The 15756-nt window shown below is 45.6% G+C and overlaps 1 protein-coding gene across 4 annotated transcripts in view; it reads left to right on the forward strand.

Moving 5' to 3' along the window:
- LOC147017784 (uncharacterized) overlaps window positions 1-15756 on the forward strand; it is a 42817-nt gene that overhangs the window by 9977 nt on the left and 17084 nt on the right. For 3 of the 4 annotated variants that reach the window (XM_085896758.1, XM_085896757.1, XM_085896756.1), the window contains exon 1: window positions 3488-4067. The exons of the other annotated variant lie outside the window; for it this stretch is intronic. In XM_085896758.1, coding sequence (XP_085752884.1) covers window positions 3999-4067 — 69 coding nt within the window. In that variant the 5' untranslated portion in view covers window positions 3488-3998. Of the gene's footprint in view, window positions 1-3487; window positions 4068-15756 lie in introns of those variants that run through there. 4 annotated transcript variants of the gene reach the window in all.

Raw genomic sequence — 15756 nt, forward strand, 5'->3', positions numbered from 1 at the left:
CTTATCCAGGTGATACCAGGTGATTGCCCATGGGTATTGCTCTTATGTTTTTCATAAGGCTGTGAATTACAAGTGGTATTTGCAACAAAATACACAACTTGGTTGTCAAGTTCGACGAATAACCAAAATTAAAACTAAGAAATTTGTTTCAAAATTTTTTAACTCGTCGCAAATCTGCGACTGCAGCACGCAAAGTGTTAAAAACAAAAACCCGCTTTAGATTCCGACCAACCCGTTTTTTTGTCACCTTCAACTTGCCATGTATGGATTTGTTGAAATCCACAATAACATTATTATTCTGTATTATTCACACACCAGGGCCAAGTGCTGTTGTGGTAACAGTTCAATGGTTTATCTCATCATCACCCAGTTCAATAGTTTATCTCATCATCCCCCAGTTCAATGGTTTATCTCATCATCCCTCAGTTCAATAGTTTATCTCATCATCCCCCAGTTCAATGGTTTATCTCATCATCCCCCAGTTCAATAGTTTATCTCATCATCCCCCAGTTCAATGGTTTATCTCATCATCACCCAGTTCAATAGTTTATCTCATCATCCCCCAGTTCAATAGTTTATCTCATCATCCCCCAGTTCAATGGTTTATCTCATCATCCCCCAGTTCAATAGTTTATCTCATCATCCCCCAGTTCAATGGTTTATCTCATCATCACCCAGTTCAATAGTTTATCTCATCATCACCCAGTTCACTCGTTTATCACATCATCCCCCAGTTCAATAGTTTATAACATCATCACCCAGTGCAATGGTTTATCTCATCATCACCCAGTTCAATAGTTTATCACATCATCACCAGTTCAATAGTTTATCACATCATCACCCAGTTCAATAGTTTATCACATCATCACCCAGTTCAATAGTTTATCACATCATCCACCTGTTCAATAGTTTATCACATCATCACCCAGTTCAATAGTTTATCTCATCATCACCCAGTTCACTCGTTTATCTCATCATCACCCAGTTCAATAGTTTATCACATCATCCCCCTGTTCAATAGTTTATCACATCATCACCCAGTTCAATAGTTTATCTCATCATCCCCCAGTTCACTAGTTTATCTCATCATCACCCAGTTCAATAGTTTATCACATCATCCCCCAGTTCACTAGTTTATCTCATCATCCCCCAGTTCACTAGTTTATCTCATCATCACCCAGTTCAATAGTTTATCACATCATCCCCCAGTTCACTAGTTTATCTCATCATCCCCCAGTTCACTAGTTTATCTCATCATCCCTCAGTTCAATAGTTTATCTCGGCATCACCCAGGTCAATAGTTTATCTCATCATCATCCAGTTCAATAGTTTATCACATCATCCCCCAGTTCACTAGTTTATCTCATCATCCCCCAGTTCAATAGTTTATCACATCATCACCCAAATCAATAGTTTATCTCATCATCACCCAGTTCACTAGTTTATCTCATCATCCCCCAGTTCAATAGCTTATCACATCATCCCCCAGTTCAATAGTTTACCTCAGCATCACCCACGTCAATAGTTTATCTCATCATCACCCAGTTCAATGGTTTAATCGACACCTGAACCTCATATTCACCAAGACAGGTGTATACTTCCACAGGTATCTCATCAGGAGCCACTGATTTGCAATTTTTAAATCCTCTTAAGTCGGCTATCTTGCCTAATGGTACTTTTCTTGAGATAAATCAAAGATTACAGGAGTAGCCTTTAAAGAGGAGTAGACCAGTGAGTGTCGGTACACAGTTGAAATCCCATGTTCCATCTTCTTAGTCTGACATGTATTTAGTCGTTGGGATTCCTCTTTCCAGTGAGGATGTGATGAGGAACAAGAGAGTTTATCTTTGTTTGGAAACTTGATCCGGATGGTGGCTTCCGTGGAGAAACTGTATTTCGAGCTCCGATTCTGACCCTGATTCCACCTTCATCAGCAACTCTGAAGGTTCTCAATATGTTGAACTTGATCAGAGATTTTGACGAAACTATTGGAGATAAAATTAGTGATGGAAACGATTTTGGGGGGAATTGTGGAGCCAAATCGTTTGGAGCCTTATGTGAGTGAATCAGATGAAGATGGAGACAATGGAGGTGTTGGTGAAGATGGAGACAATGGAGGTGTTGGTGAAGATGGAGAGAATGGAGGTGTTGGTGAAGATGGAGACAATGGAGATGTTGGTGAAGAAGGAAACACCGGCCGGTCACGTGTTCACTACACCTAGATGGGTTTTGTTTTTCTATTTAATTGACGGTTTATCAGGAATTTTGTATTCATTGATAAATCGGTTTAATATATTACTCCAGCGGAAACATGGCACGGACACGGCATCGACACGGACATGGCAGAGGCACTGACACGACACAAGTACGGACTCGACATGACACAGACACAGACACGTCACAGGCACGGACACTGCATGGACACGACACGACACAGCGTGGACACCATTGACAAAATGGGTGACGACTGTTTTGTCCCATCATCACTGGCTTACCAGGTGTCCTGTACGTTATGGGATCGTCCCGTTTCAAACTTTACTTGGACACAATTTGTGTCTGAGGTCGTGTACGTGTCGTGTCCTACTGTCGTGTATGTGTTCGTGCTGTGTCGATGTCCCGCACCAGGGGAGTGGGGGTAGTGGTGCTTGGGGAGAGGTGGGGTATGGTGGAGATTGTGGGTGTGATTGTTCATTGGGGATTTAGGGGTATGATGGAGAGAAGGGGGTCTGGGTTGGTGGTGGGTATTGTCAGGGTGATGATTGATAGGTGATTGTCAGGGGATGGTTAAGAGAAGGAGGGTGTGGTGTGTTTCCCCCATTGGTGTATCGTGAAACAATATCGGATTGTATTACTGTACAATCACCAAGGACTCATCGACTCAGCATTTTTGTGAAAAATCGAAAATAATTTCACGTTTCAGTTCAATCGTACCGTGGTGTAACCCACATTCAATGTGAAACAAATCTCACGGTCCACTTCCGGGTGTGACGTCACGGCTAAGTTTGAAGATGGAGAATATATCGAATTTTATCGCAAAATTATCTTCTTTAGAAATCGCAAATCGGAAAAAGACACTTCGTCTCTATTCTGTGGGTTATCAAAGGATAGATGAGAGAGTCGAGGTGGTCTGAGCGTCGAAATGCAATGTTGACGAGGAAAAGAGGGCGTGGCCATAGTCCATTGTGACGTCACAATAAGAATTTCAACAACAGAAAACTCTTTAGACAGAGCGGTGTCGTTAAATCTTCAGTTCGTGGATAGCCGTGCACCAGCGATGTTGTGTCCCATCGCGCTGTTCGTGCTCACCGTCCTCGGAAGTGGAGCGTCCCAACCATCACAGCAGGTAAAGGGGGGTGGGGGTAGTGGTGCTTGGGGAGAGGTGGGGTATGGTGGGGATTGTGGGTGTGATTGTTCATTGGGGATTTAGGGGTATGATGGCGAGAAGGGGGTCTGGGTTGGTGGTGGGTATTGTCAGGGTGATGATTGATGGGTGATTGTCAGGGGATGGTTAAGAGAAGGAGGGTGTGGTGTGTTTCCCCCATTGGTGTATCATGAAACAATATCGGATTGTATTACTGTACAATCACCAAGGACTCATCGACTCAGCATTTTTGTGAAAAATCGAAAATAATTTCACGTTTCAGTACAATCGTACCATGGTGTAACCCACAGTCAATGTGAAATGAATCTCACGGTCCACATACGCGTGTGACGTCACGGATACGTTTGAAGATGGAGAATATATCGAATTTTATCGCAAAATTATCTTCTTTAGAAATCGCAAATCGGAAAAAGACACTTCGTCTCTATTCTGTGGGTTATCAAAGGATAGATGAGAGAGTCGAGGTGGTCTGAGCATTGAAATGCAATGTTGACGAGGAAAAGAGGGCGTGGCCATAGTCCATTGTGACGTCACAATAAGAATTCCAACAACAGAAAACTCTTCAGACAGAGCGGTGTCGTTAAATCTTCAGTTCGTGGATAGCCGTGCACCAGCCATGTTGTGTCCCATCGCGCTGTTCGTGCTCACCGTCCTCGGAAGTGGAGCGTCCCAACCATCACAGCAGGTGCGGGGGGGTGGGGGGAGTTGCTTGGGGGGTGAGTGAGGGGTGTGTGGCATTTAGAAGATGGACGATTTGAAAAAAATCGAGTCGGGAATCGATCACACAGATTCCAATCAGACGAGTGTGTGTGTGTGTGTGTGTGTGTGTGTGTGTGTGTGTGTGTGTGTGTGTGTGTGTGTGTGTGTGTGTGTGTGTGTGTGTGTGTGTGTGCGCGCGCGCGCGCGCGCGCAGCCATGTTGTTTAATTATTTTTCCACATCACACACAAACGTTCCACATGACAAGCTCGTAACCTCATTGGACAGATCGGTAGATAAGACATTTGGAGGAGGTAATAAAGGAAACATTAAATTCGATCAAAAAACATCAAACTGATCGATAAAGGAAAATCAATATTCCTGTAGTTTTTCAAAAAATAAACTTAAAGTGTTCGATTTCTCCGAAACAACAGTTTGTTTACATTTCGTAACAAGATACTCCAGCAGACCATGGGGATACCCTAAGGGTATCCAATACGAATAATAAAAATATTATTAACGAGATATTTATATAAATACATTATTAAACGAGAAAGGTACTCGGTGCATCACAAACTGTTTGTTGTGGGCCGGGGTTCGGTGGTGATAATCGACCACTTGGTGGAGCAGTGGAGTCGTTTCCACCGAACACCCCGGAATCTAGGTCGTGACTCTCGGATAAGTCCGAAAGGTCACGGGTCCCTTAGCGGACCGTGGTCGCCAATATTTCGATGGCGTGGGGAAGGGTTAATTGCCAAATTTCAATATACCTAAATACCCACGTCGTCCAACTACCAGGGAAACCACACCCTCGGCCGACTTTGTCCGAATCGAGTCGCTATCACCGACTCGGAACCGGCGTAACCAAGCGGAAATTACCAAAGCCGCGCCGGACCAAGTGAACAAATTACGGTACGAACGGCCCTTCCAATCCGCAACAAGCACCATGCTTGGCCAATGGAGGAGAGCACAGAAAACGAGCTGGTACATTTAACAGGGGTTGATTTTACAACTATAATCAGGGAGGGGGACACAGAGAGCAGAGTTAAACTGACTAAAAGCAATGCAGGTATGTACAAGGCACTTAAAAAATCCTACTTACAGGATGGCGCAACACACATACACACACACACACACACACACACACACACACGAAATGGACCTTGTGGGTCTTTTTTCGGGAGAGCCGGGTACCTCCCTGCCTCGTGCGGTTTCACTGGTCCCGCACTTGTGGAGCTCGGAGTCCGTGGACGGGAACGGGGATCCCAGCTCGAGTGCTCCAATGCAAAACACCATGGTGGGACTCGAACCCATGACCCAGACCAAGCTGCACTCGCCACCAAGACCGCAAACCGCAATCGCCACAATCCTGCAGAATGCAATCGCCACGATCCTGCAGAACGCACCCTTGTCTGCCCAACACTGGTCCCAACCACCACTCCACTCCTCTGAGGTGGGAGGGGTCTCTTCCCTCGCCACTCACCTCCTGATTGGATGATGGGTTGTCGGACAACTCGTGCTCACCTACCGATTGGCTGGGGCGTGCGTGTCATGCTCGCCCTTTGCCCATTGGCCAGAGGAAACACTCCATGCCCTTTTTTGGGGCGCGGCTCCGATATGAGGCGATGGAAGCCCCGCCCACGTCTCTGCTCAGCACGCATGCGCATGAGGAAGGCTGATGGTGGCAGGAGCGAAGGAGGGATGTTGTTGTAGAGGATGTAGTAGTAGTTTGAAAAAAACTAACTGGAAAATAACTCGCAGCGCACACACGAAATTCCCATTAGACAGAAGGAAGGACTCTGACTATCAACACATACTTATCGAAATAACTGAACTTCGGGGACTCTGGCTGCTTGTGTGCGCAAGGTTTCCAAATTCGTAACAATAACTCCACCACGTAATACCTGATCCATGAGAACATATCGGGACCAATCATTACATATTTGAAATATCATGTTACACAGCACTACATCGTGTTTTGCCCTCTCTATCAATGGTAAATAATCACTTAAATTAAATAATTCTGGTATCCAGATCCGGATTGGCATCTTCAACAAAATCGAATCAATACTTCCTCATCACAGACCCAACCTGTCCACCAAGTTTCATCCGAATCCGTCCACAAATTTTTGAGATATCGTACACACAAACAAACAAATGAAATTGCACGTTGAGCAAGGAATTGCCGGAATAACTTTGTCATATCTCCATGATCTCTGAAAAAACAAAAACCTGGAAATCAATTTGGTTCTTATAAGTCGATAATGCTACTGTTTAACGAGTTATAGCACTTAGTTTGGTCATGATCATAACTTGGAAGTCAATTGGACTTGAAATGGTGTTTTATCGCAATTTTTTTTTTTTTGCTTTTTTTGTATACCTTGTCAAGGCTCGTATGAGAGCTAACACACAACTCACAGCAAGGGGGCATGAGACAAGAGGGGCGGGAGTGGAAGGGACAAAACAGTGGGGAACAGACACATTAGGTGAACTGTGGAAGGGAGAGGGATGGGGATGGGACGGGGAACATGGCGAAGAGAAGATGGACATTTCAGGGACTTTCGGGAAGGAAAGCAGGGGAATTGAAGGAAGTGGGCTTGGGTGGATTATCGGGGGTAGAAAAGATCGAGGATTTGGATGGGGGAAGATAAGAGGTGGTGGTGAACAGCTGTTTTGAAAGCCTGGAGGGAAGAATGGGAAAGAATAGAGTGAGGAAGTTTATTCCAAAGGCGGGAAAAAAAAGAGGAATGAAAGAGTGAAGATGAGCAGTGATTCGTGATTTTGGTAGTTTTACCAGAAGGGGGTTGTTGGCGGACCTTGAGCGCCCTGTGAAAATGTGGTGGGAACAAATCGCAGAGAGAGCAGGGGGGCAAGGCTGGAGAGGAGTCGGTAGAAGACAGAAAGACCACCGACCAACCTGCGGTGATCGAGTGAGAGGCCCAAAGACTCAGCTTCATTGCGGGAGATGCCGATGATCCTAAATGCCCTGGTTTCGACAGCGTGAAGCCGAGAAAGGTGGGAGGCAGGGGCACCAGCCCAGAGGGGAGAGCAGTACTCCATCAGGCTACGGACAAAAGCTTTGTAAGTGGTCAGGAGCTCAAGAGGGCCGATGAAGGACTTAGCACGAAGGAGGATTCCCAGTCGGCGACTGGCTTTTGAGGTGAGGTTGGAAATGTGACTTTCCCAGGAAAGGTCATGGCAGATAGTGAGACCCAGAAGCTTGAAAGAAAGCACTTCTTCCAGAGGATTGTTGAGAAAGTGGATGGGGGGGGGGGTTCTAAACGGTCCTTTCGAAGAGACATAGTGAGAGTGTGAGATTTGTCTGGATTGAAAGACATGTTCCACGTGTTGGACCAGTTTGTGATTTTATCCAGATCTGCAGTGAGCGAAGAAGCTGCTGCTTGCCGGTCTGAGGGATGACAGATGGTCCGGCAGAGGGTGGAGTCGTCGGCAAAGAGAAATAGAGGATTTTCCAGAGAGTCAGCGAGATCATTGATGAAAACCAGAAAAAGAACAGGGCCCAGAATGCTACCTTGAGGAACTCCAGCCTGCACAGGAAGAGGGGATGAAAGAACTCCATTTAGGGCCACACGTTGACTGCGACAGGAGAGAAAGTCAGCGAGCCATGAGTGGAGATGGCCTTGAATACCATTGGAAGAGAGTTTGGTGAGAAGGGCAGGGTGCCAGACTGTGTCAAAAGCACGTGATATGTCCAGGGATACGGCTCGGATTTCCTGTCTGGCATTGAGGACCTCCATCCATTGATGGGAGAGCAGAAGCAGCATATCCAGGGTAGAGTGACCTGGTCTGAAAATAAATTGATGATCGGAAATCAAGTCATTGGAGAAGAGGAAGGATTTCATGTCTGAAGCGATGATGGATTCCATAACCTTGCTGATGATTGGGAGAAGGCTGATTGGTCTGTCGTTACAGGGATCTGTTTTTGCACCTTTTTTATGCAGGGCAGTGATGTTAGCAAATTTCCATGCAGATGGCAGATGACCTTGGGCAAATGAGAGGGTGAATAGAACAGAGAGAGGGTGAGCAAGACCAGAAGAGCAGGCTTTGAGGACACGTGGGCTGATGCCGTCTGGACCAGTTGCAGAATCTGACTCAGGGTTTGAAAGCAAGCTCTCCACCTTGTCAGGAGAAAAGGATACAGAGTCCAGGGACAGTTCAGTGCGACTGGGTAAGGTGGGTAGAGAAAGTGATGGGTTTAGGACAGAAGATTTAGCTGCAAACACCGAGTTTAGACATTCAGCTTTTTCACGTACGGTATCAGCAGTGCGGCCATTTGAGGTCAGGGAGGGGATGGAGGGGGAACATACACCAGAAACAGATTTGATTAAATGCCACCAGGATTTTGAGGAGGGAGAGAAGTTTGAGAGTTCAGACTTGAGATGAGAAAGATGTTGTTTTCTGGCTCTCCTGAAGGTAGATACACACTTGTTCCGAGCTTTGTGGAAGGAACTGAGATTGCCCTCAGTTGGGTTTGCTTTCCATGAGGCAAAGGCAAGTTGTTTCAGGACAACTGCCTCACCACAAGTTTCAGTAAACCAAGGGCGGGAGGAAGGGTAAGACAACTGAACACGAGAGGGGATAAATCTGTGCATGAGGCAGAGCAAGTTTCTTTGAAAGAATTCCCAGGATGAGTTGATCTTTGAGAAAGTAGTGATAGGAGACCAGTCTGTAAGCTTGACGGCTGCTTGGAGACCCTGCCAGTCGGCTTGAGTGAAATGCCAGACTCGACGGCGGTGAGGTGGTTCTCTGATAACAGCCAGAGAGATGTCCACTTTAACAAGGACGTGGTCAGAAGAACCGATTGGAGCGAAGGAAGAGCAGCAGATATTGTCAGGGAAATTTGTCAAAATCAGATCCAGAAAAGATGGAGTACCATTGGTTGAGATCCGGGTCGGGAAGTTGACCGATTGAGTCAGTCCTAATGAGTCGCAGAAAGCTTTTGCTGAGGTGTGATGGCAGGTGAGAGAGGTACCCACACCAAGCCAACTGGCATGATGACAATTGAAGTCACCACATAAGAGGAAGAGAGAGTTTGGATGAGAGGATAGAAGATGGTCCATGTTTTCGGATAGTGAGGTGTAGATGGAGTCATCACTGTTAGGTGGACGGTACAGTACACATATAAACACGAGGTGGGAGTGGAGGGAAGCCGAAGCCAGAGGTATTCCTGGGGGTGTGGGGGAGTGAGAGCAGTGCATGGAGAGTGAGGAATAGAGTCTTTGATGAAGAGAGCAACACCTCCACCAGGACGAGACTCAGGTCTGTCATACCGTAAGAGGGAGTAACCGGGGAGAGATACTTGGGAGTCAGACACGTCTTGGGAGAGGAAAGTTTCTGTTAGGCAGATAATGTCTGGTTTGTCAGTGGCAACCTGTATGGAAAGATCTGAAAGGTTTGAGCGAAGGCCCTGGATATTTGAGGTCCACACTTTTAATGAAGAGGTCGGGGAGGAGGCTTTGGGTACAGGAGGTGGAGGGGGAGGGGGAGGGTAGCACAGGGACGAGGGGACAAGGTAAGGAGGGTTGTTGAAAGAGTGTGGGGTATTGCAGAATAGGTGGGGGGGGGGGGCGAAGGAGGAGGAGAAAAGGGTCCGTGGTGCGGGGGGAGAGGGGGGACAAGAGACAAGGAAGAAGGCAGTTGAGGATTTGAGGAGGTGGAGTGAAGGGATGGAGGTGAGTGTGCACTGGAGGCACGCAGCTTGGTGCATGAGAGGGGGGGATGAAAGGTGGGAGAAAGGTGAGGGGGGAATTTTTGAGAGAGGTGAGAGGGAGGCTTGGAGGGAGAAGAGTGGGATGGTTGCTTTGAGAGTGAGGGGTGAGAGGGGTGAGTTGGCACTGAAGTTGGAAAAAAAGAATGGTTGATGGAAAGCGAACATCCATGGCAAACTGTGGTTTTTAAAAGTTTTAGGTCAGAGATGCGATTTAACTCAATTCTTGATGGATGCAATGAAGGCGAATTCAGAGAATGGAGAGAAGAAGCGCTGTAATAGTTGGATTTTTTAGGCAAGGAATGAAGGAGAGCTCGAAATGAGCGCAGTCTGTCAAAATTGCAGAAGAGTCGTGCATTATGAAACAGTAAAGAGTACCACATGTGTGAGAGAGGAAGATGAAGCATTATAAGAGATCGTTTTTGTTGTTAATATTAATGTTTGAGAGAGTTCAACAGATTAGGTCATGGAAGTGTAGAAAAAAATCGAGGACGAAGACGAGGAGGAATTTAATAGGAAGAAGAAGAAGCAGAATCGGGAGAAGGTGAGCATGTTGTTGTTGTTGTTGGGTATTTTTTTCTTTTTTTTTGAGATAAGAAAGAGATTAGTTGGGAGAATGGGGGGTGTTTGGAAAGTGGGGAGGATGAAAATTGAAGGTAATGGGGAGGATAGAAATTGAAGGTAATGGGGAGAAAAAACAAACAAACAAACAAAAAAACGATCGAACACAGAGTGGAACCGGTAGGCCTCAAGCCTAGGCCAAGGCCGAGGCCTCAAACACCAGGTAAGAACGTCGACAAAAATACTCACAAAATAGCACGATTTTTGAAACAAAACCGAACTAGGAACACACAGTAACATGTAGGTGAGAAAATTAAACAGTTAAAACGGGACAAATAACGACCGGAAACTTAACTTTGAGAACGTCACAAGGGAGCCCCGAAGGAGACCTCTCGTCGCTCCAAACCCGGAACCGGAAGTTGAAGAATTTGAATTTGAAAGTTTTGACCCGACCCCCCTGACATTCGACCCCCGACCGCTAAGAAGGGTGTTGGTGTAACGCCCCAATGAGACATATGGTTGGATGCAGAATTGGAAGCTGCACATTGTGGATTTGGTTTGAAGTCGATATGACCATTTTAGCGGACGTTATTGCGAAAATATGAATTTTGGTTTTTCGGTGAACTTGACCTTGACCTTTGACCAAGATTTACTAAAAACCACAAGTGTCTAAGTTGGACCATGGCCGACGTCTGTACCCAGTTTGGTCATGATCGCTGAAACGGTGTGGCTGCTACAGGGTAAACAAACACAAAAACAAACAGACAGACAGACACACAGAATGACGCACACAACTGACCAACATAACTGCAGAAATCTGAAGGATTCTGGCAATTTTCAAACAGAAAAGGGTGAAAACATAACTGTCCGGGCGGTGTTTGTCTCCGGACGGAGCGAGGCGGTGTTTGTCTCCGAACTTGTCCGGGTGTTATTTTTCTCCGGACGTGTCCGGGCAGGATTTGTCTCCGGACGGCTTGGCTCTGGACATGTCAAGGTGGTGTTTGTCTTCAGGCAGTATTTATAGTCTGACCTGTAGAAAATGTATTTCAGAAATTATTTCGTTTCCATCTTTAGTTCTTCTTTGCAGAATCATTTTGATGAGAAATTATGAATCTGAATTAACGCTCCACCTCCCGCTGTCATCCCTTCCCCCCTCCGCCCTGCCCCAACTCCTCACTCTCCCCCATCCTTCCTCACTCTCCCTCGTTCCCACTCCCCTCTGTCTTTCTTTCTCCCTCCACCTCCTCACTCTCCCCCTCTTTTTCTCCCTTCTCCTCGTGTTCCTATCAGTAAAGTGACGGATGGTATTTGCCAATCTAAAATACATTCATCCACCAAGTGGAATAATAAATAATGATCCCAGAATGTTTTCCCTCCACGCCCTTGGAATCACCTCTCTCATCATCACCCAGTTCAATCGTTTATTTGACACCTGAACCTCATATTCACCGAGACAGGTGTATACTTCCACAGGTATCTCATCAGGTCCCACTGGTTTGCAATTTTTAAATCCTCTTAAGTCGGCTATCTTGCCTAACGGTACTATTCTTGAGATAAATCATAGATTACAGGAGTAGCCTTCAAAGAGGAGTGGCCCAGTGAGTGTTGGTACACAGTTGAAATCCCATGTTCCATCTTCTTAGTCTGACATGTATTTAGTTGTTGGAATTCCTCTTTACAGTGAGGATGTGATGAGGAACAAGAGAGTTTATCTTTGTTTGGAAACTTGATCCAAATGGTGGCTTACATGGAGAAACAGTGTATTTTGAGCTCAGATTCTGATCCTGATTCCACCGTCATCAGCAACTCTGGAGGTTCTCAATATGTTGAACCTGATCAGTGGGATTTTGAATAAACTATTGGAGATAAAATTAGTGATGGAAACGATTTTGGGGGGAATTGTGGAGCCGAATCGTTTGGAGCCTTATTTGAGTGAATCAGATGAAGATGGAGACAATGGAGGTGTTGGTGAAGATGGAAACACCGGCCAGTCATGTGTTCACTACACCTTGATGGGTTTTGTTTTTCGATTCAATAGACGGTTTATGAGGGATTTTGTATTCATTGATATAAATCAGTTTAATATATTACTCCAGCGGAAACATGGCACGGACACGGCACAGGCACAGACATTGCATGGACACGACATGGCACGGACACCATTGACAAAATGGGTGACGACTGATTTGTCCCATCATCGCAGGCTTACCAGGTGTCCTGTACGTTACGGGATCGTCCCGTTTCAAACTTTACTGGGACGCAATTTGTGTCTGACGTCGTGCCATGTTGTGTCCTACTGTCGTATACGTGTCCGTGCTGTGTTGATGTCCCACAGCAGTGGGGGGGGGGGGTAGTGGTGCTTGGGGAGAGGTGGGGTTTGGTGGGAATTGTGGGAGTGATGGTTGATTGGGGTTGCGGGGGATGATGGAGAGAAGTAGTACTGCAGCATAGCAAACCAATTGTTCAACTTTTCATAAATGCACCAAATTGGTACATATGTTGACTAATGTATTCTGAACAATTCTGGATATGGAGCCACTCGAGATTTTGCCTTGATCAGCTTTGGCGGCCATTTTCCAAAATGGCCACCATTCTACTTTAACAACATGGGATATCTGTCATTGTTATTCTCTTTGTAGGTTTCTCAGAGGTGATAAATACTCCATGTGATGTGCATTTACAAAGGAAAACAATACAAATGTCATTTGTGTTGATTTATTATATTTCCAACCATTGAATTGGAGAAAAATTGTCATTTTTATGGGAAAATCCATTTTCGCACACAGCATCAGTGACAGGTTCAGAAGTATTTTGTTGTGGTGGTGGTAGTGGTGGAAGTGGTGTTGTAATTGGTAATATTGGCATATATTGTGACGTTTCCTTTGATAACCCACAAAAAAAAGAGATGATGTCTCTTTCCGATTTGTGATTTCTAAAGAAGATAATTTTGTGATAAAATTCTGTGATAAAAATTTTGTGATAAAAACTGTGATAAAATAATTTTGTGATAAAAGTAGTAGTAAGTAGTATTAGTGTGGTAACAAGGTGTGGTAACAAGCGGTGCGACGGCACGTGGTGAGCACCGCAGCCATACCAGGAACCTGGCAGAGTTTCCTACGTGTCGATGCAAACAAGGTGGAGCTCTTCACCTTCCTGTCCGATGTGCTGGTGCAGTCCTTCCATGACTAGGCAAAGGAGCTGGTAGTCACTGATGGTGAAGCAGTCATCTGCCTTCCAAGGCAGGAAGATGAAAGCTCTCTGGCTCCATGCGGTCAAGAAGAGGCGGACACTCGCATCATGCTACATGTGGCCCATGCTGCAGAACATGACCACCGTCGGATTCAAGTTTGAACCGTAGACACCGACGTCGTCGTCTTGGCAATGATGGTAGCCCAGGCACTACCATGCATGGATGAACTCTAGATTGCCTTTGGGACGGGCAAGAACTACCGCTACATCCCTGCCCATGAAATAGCTGCCTCCCTCGGTCCACAGAAGGCACGTGCCCTCCCTGTCTTCCACGCCATGACTGGATGTGACACGGTATCAGCATTCGTGGGGAATGGGAAGAAATCTGCCTGGGCCACATGGAACTCGTTCCCAGAACTGACAGATTCTCTTGTGATCCTGACCACCATGCCAGTCAACATCCAGGATGACACAATGCACTGCATTGAAAGGTTTGTGGTGCTCCTCCATGACTGCACCAGTCCATATACGGACGTCAACGAGGCCAGAAAGAAACTTCGCCAAGAGGAACTCCGTCCAGCGCATCCCACCTACCTACGATGCTTTGGAACAGCATGTGAAGAGACCAGTCTTCCAGGGTGGCTATGTCTGGGGGCAGGTCTTGGTCCCTCAACCCATGCTTCCATCACCAACAAGCTGGGGCTGGCGGCAAACAGAGGATGGGTCCTACGAACCGCTCTGGACCACACCCTCTGAGGCTTCAAAAAGCTGCTTCGAGCTGGTGTCGTGCGGCTGCAAAAAAGGCTGTAGAAACCGCTGCAAATGCAAGAAGGCGAATCTGCAATGCACTGGACTGTGTGCTTGTGAAGGAGAATGCCAGTAGACAGACGCAGTAGACACAGACTGAGATATCGGCCTCGCTTCGAATGTGCAAATGCAAAGTCGCATTGCTTGTAAAAGTGTTCACTTCTTGATCCAGAGCCAGTACACTTGAGCTCAGAAACTCATATTGTACTAGACTGATGTATGTGTGTACCATGTGTCCTGGTAGAATGGTAGTAGACAGTAAACCGTAGCCGCCTCAAAGTGAAGTGTGCACTAATTTGACTACATTTTCTGAGTTTGTCATTATCACGATTATCAGTTCCCTTTTCAAAATAGAGTAAAGTATGTGATCTATAATGCAATTTTTGTTCATTCCAAACACATTGAATGTGATGAATATCATTTGACTATTGTTCTCCAGGCAATAATGGGTACTTTTCAGCGAAAAGTTTCAGGAGAGCAGCAATTTACAAATCAAATAATGGCTTTTTTACCAAAAATACTGGTTCATAATATTTGATATGCCTTTTCATGGTCAATTTACTGAATTTTACACTTTCCTTCTATCTACCACCAATACAATAAGAAAATAAGAGCATATAGCCAATTTCGCTAAAGTAGAATGGCGTCCATTTAGTAAAATGGTCGCCGAAGCTGACCAAGGCACAATCTCGGGTGGCTCCATATCTAGAATTGTTCGGAATACATTATTCTAAATGTGCACCAATTTTGGTGCTTTTATGCAAATTTGAACAATTGATCTGAAATATCAGACTATGCTGCAGGACTAAAGGGGGTGTGTGTTGGTTGGTGGTGGGCATTTTTGGGGTGATGATTGATGGGTGATTGTAAGGGGATGGTTCAGAGAAGGAGGGTGTGGTGTGTTTCCAGCATTGTTGTAGCATGAAACAATATCGGTTTGTATTACTGTACAGTCACCAAGGACTCATCGACTCGGCATTTTTGTGAAAAATCGAAAATAATTTGACGTTTGAGTTAAATCGTACCGTGGTGTAACCCACATTCAATGTGAAACAAATCTCACGGTCCACTTCCGGGTGTGACATCACGGCTAAGTTTGAAAATGGAGAATATTTCGAATTTTATCACAAAATTATCTTCTTTAGAAATCACAAATCGGAAAGAGACATCATCTCTTTTTTGTGGGTTATCAAAGGAAAGATAATAGAGTCGAGGTGGACTCAGCATTGAAAAGCAATGTAAATGAGGGAAAAAGGGCGTGGCCACAGTCCATTGTGACGTCACAATGAGAATTCCAACAACAGGAAACTCTTAAGACAGAGCGGTATCGTTACATATTCAGTTCGGGGAGAGCCATGAACCAAACATGTTGTTTCCCATCGCACTGTTCG

Source organism: Eptatretus burgeri, chromosome 10 (assembly GCF_056783735.1).
Source record: "Eptatretus burgeri isolate ZD-2024b chromosome 10, Ebu_testis_v1, whole genome shotgun sequence".
Taxonomy (NCBI): domain Eukaryota; kingdom Metazoa; phylum Chordata; class Myxini; order Myxiniformes; family Myxinidae; genus Eptatretus; species Eptatretus burgeri.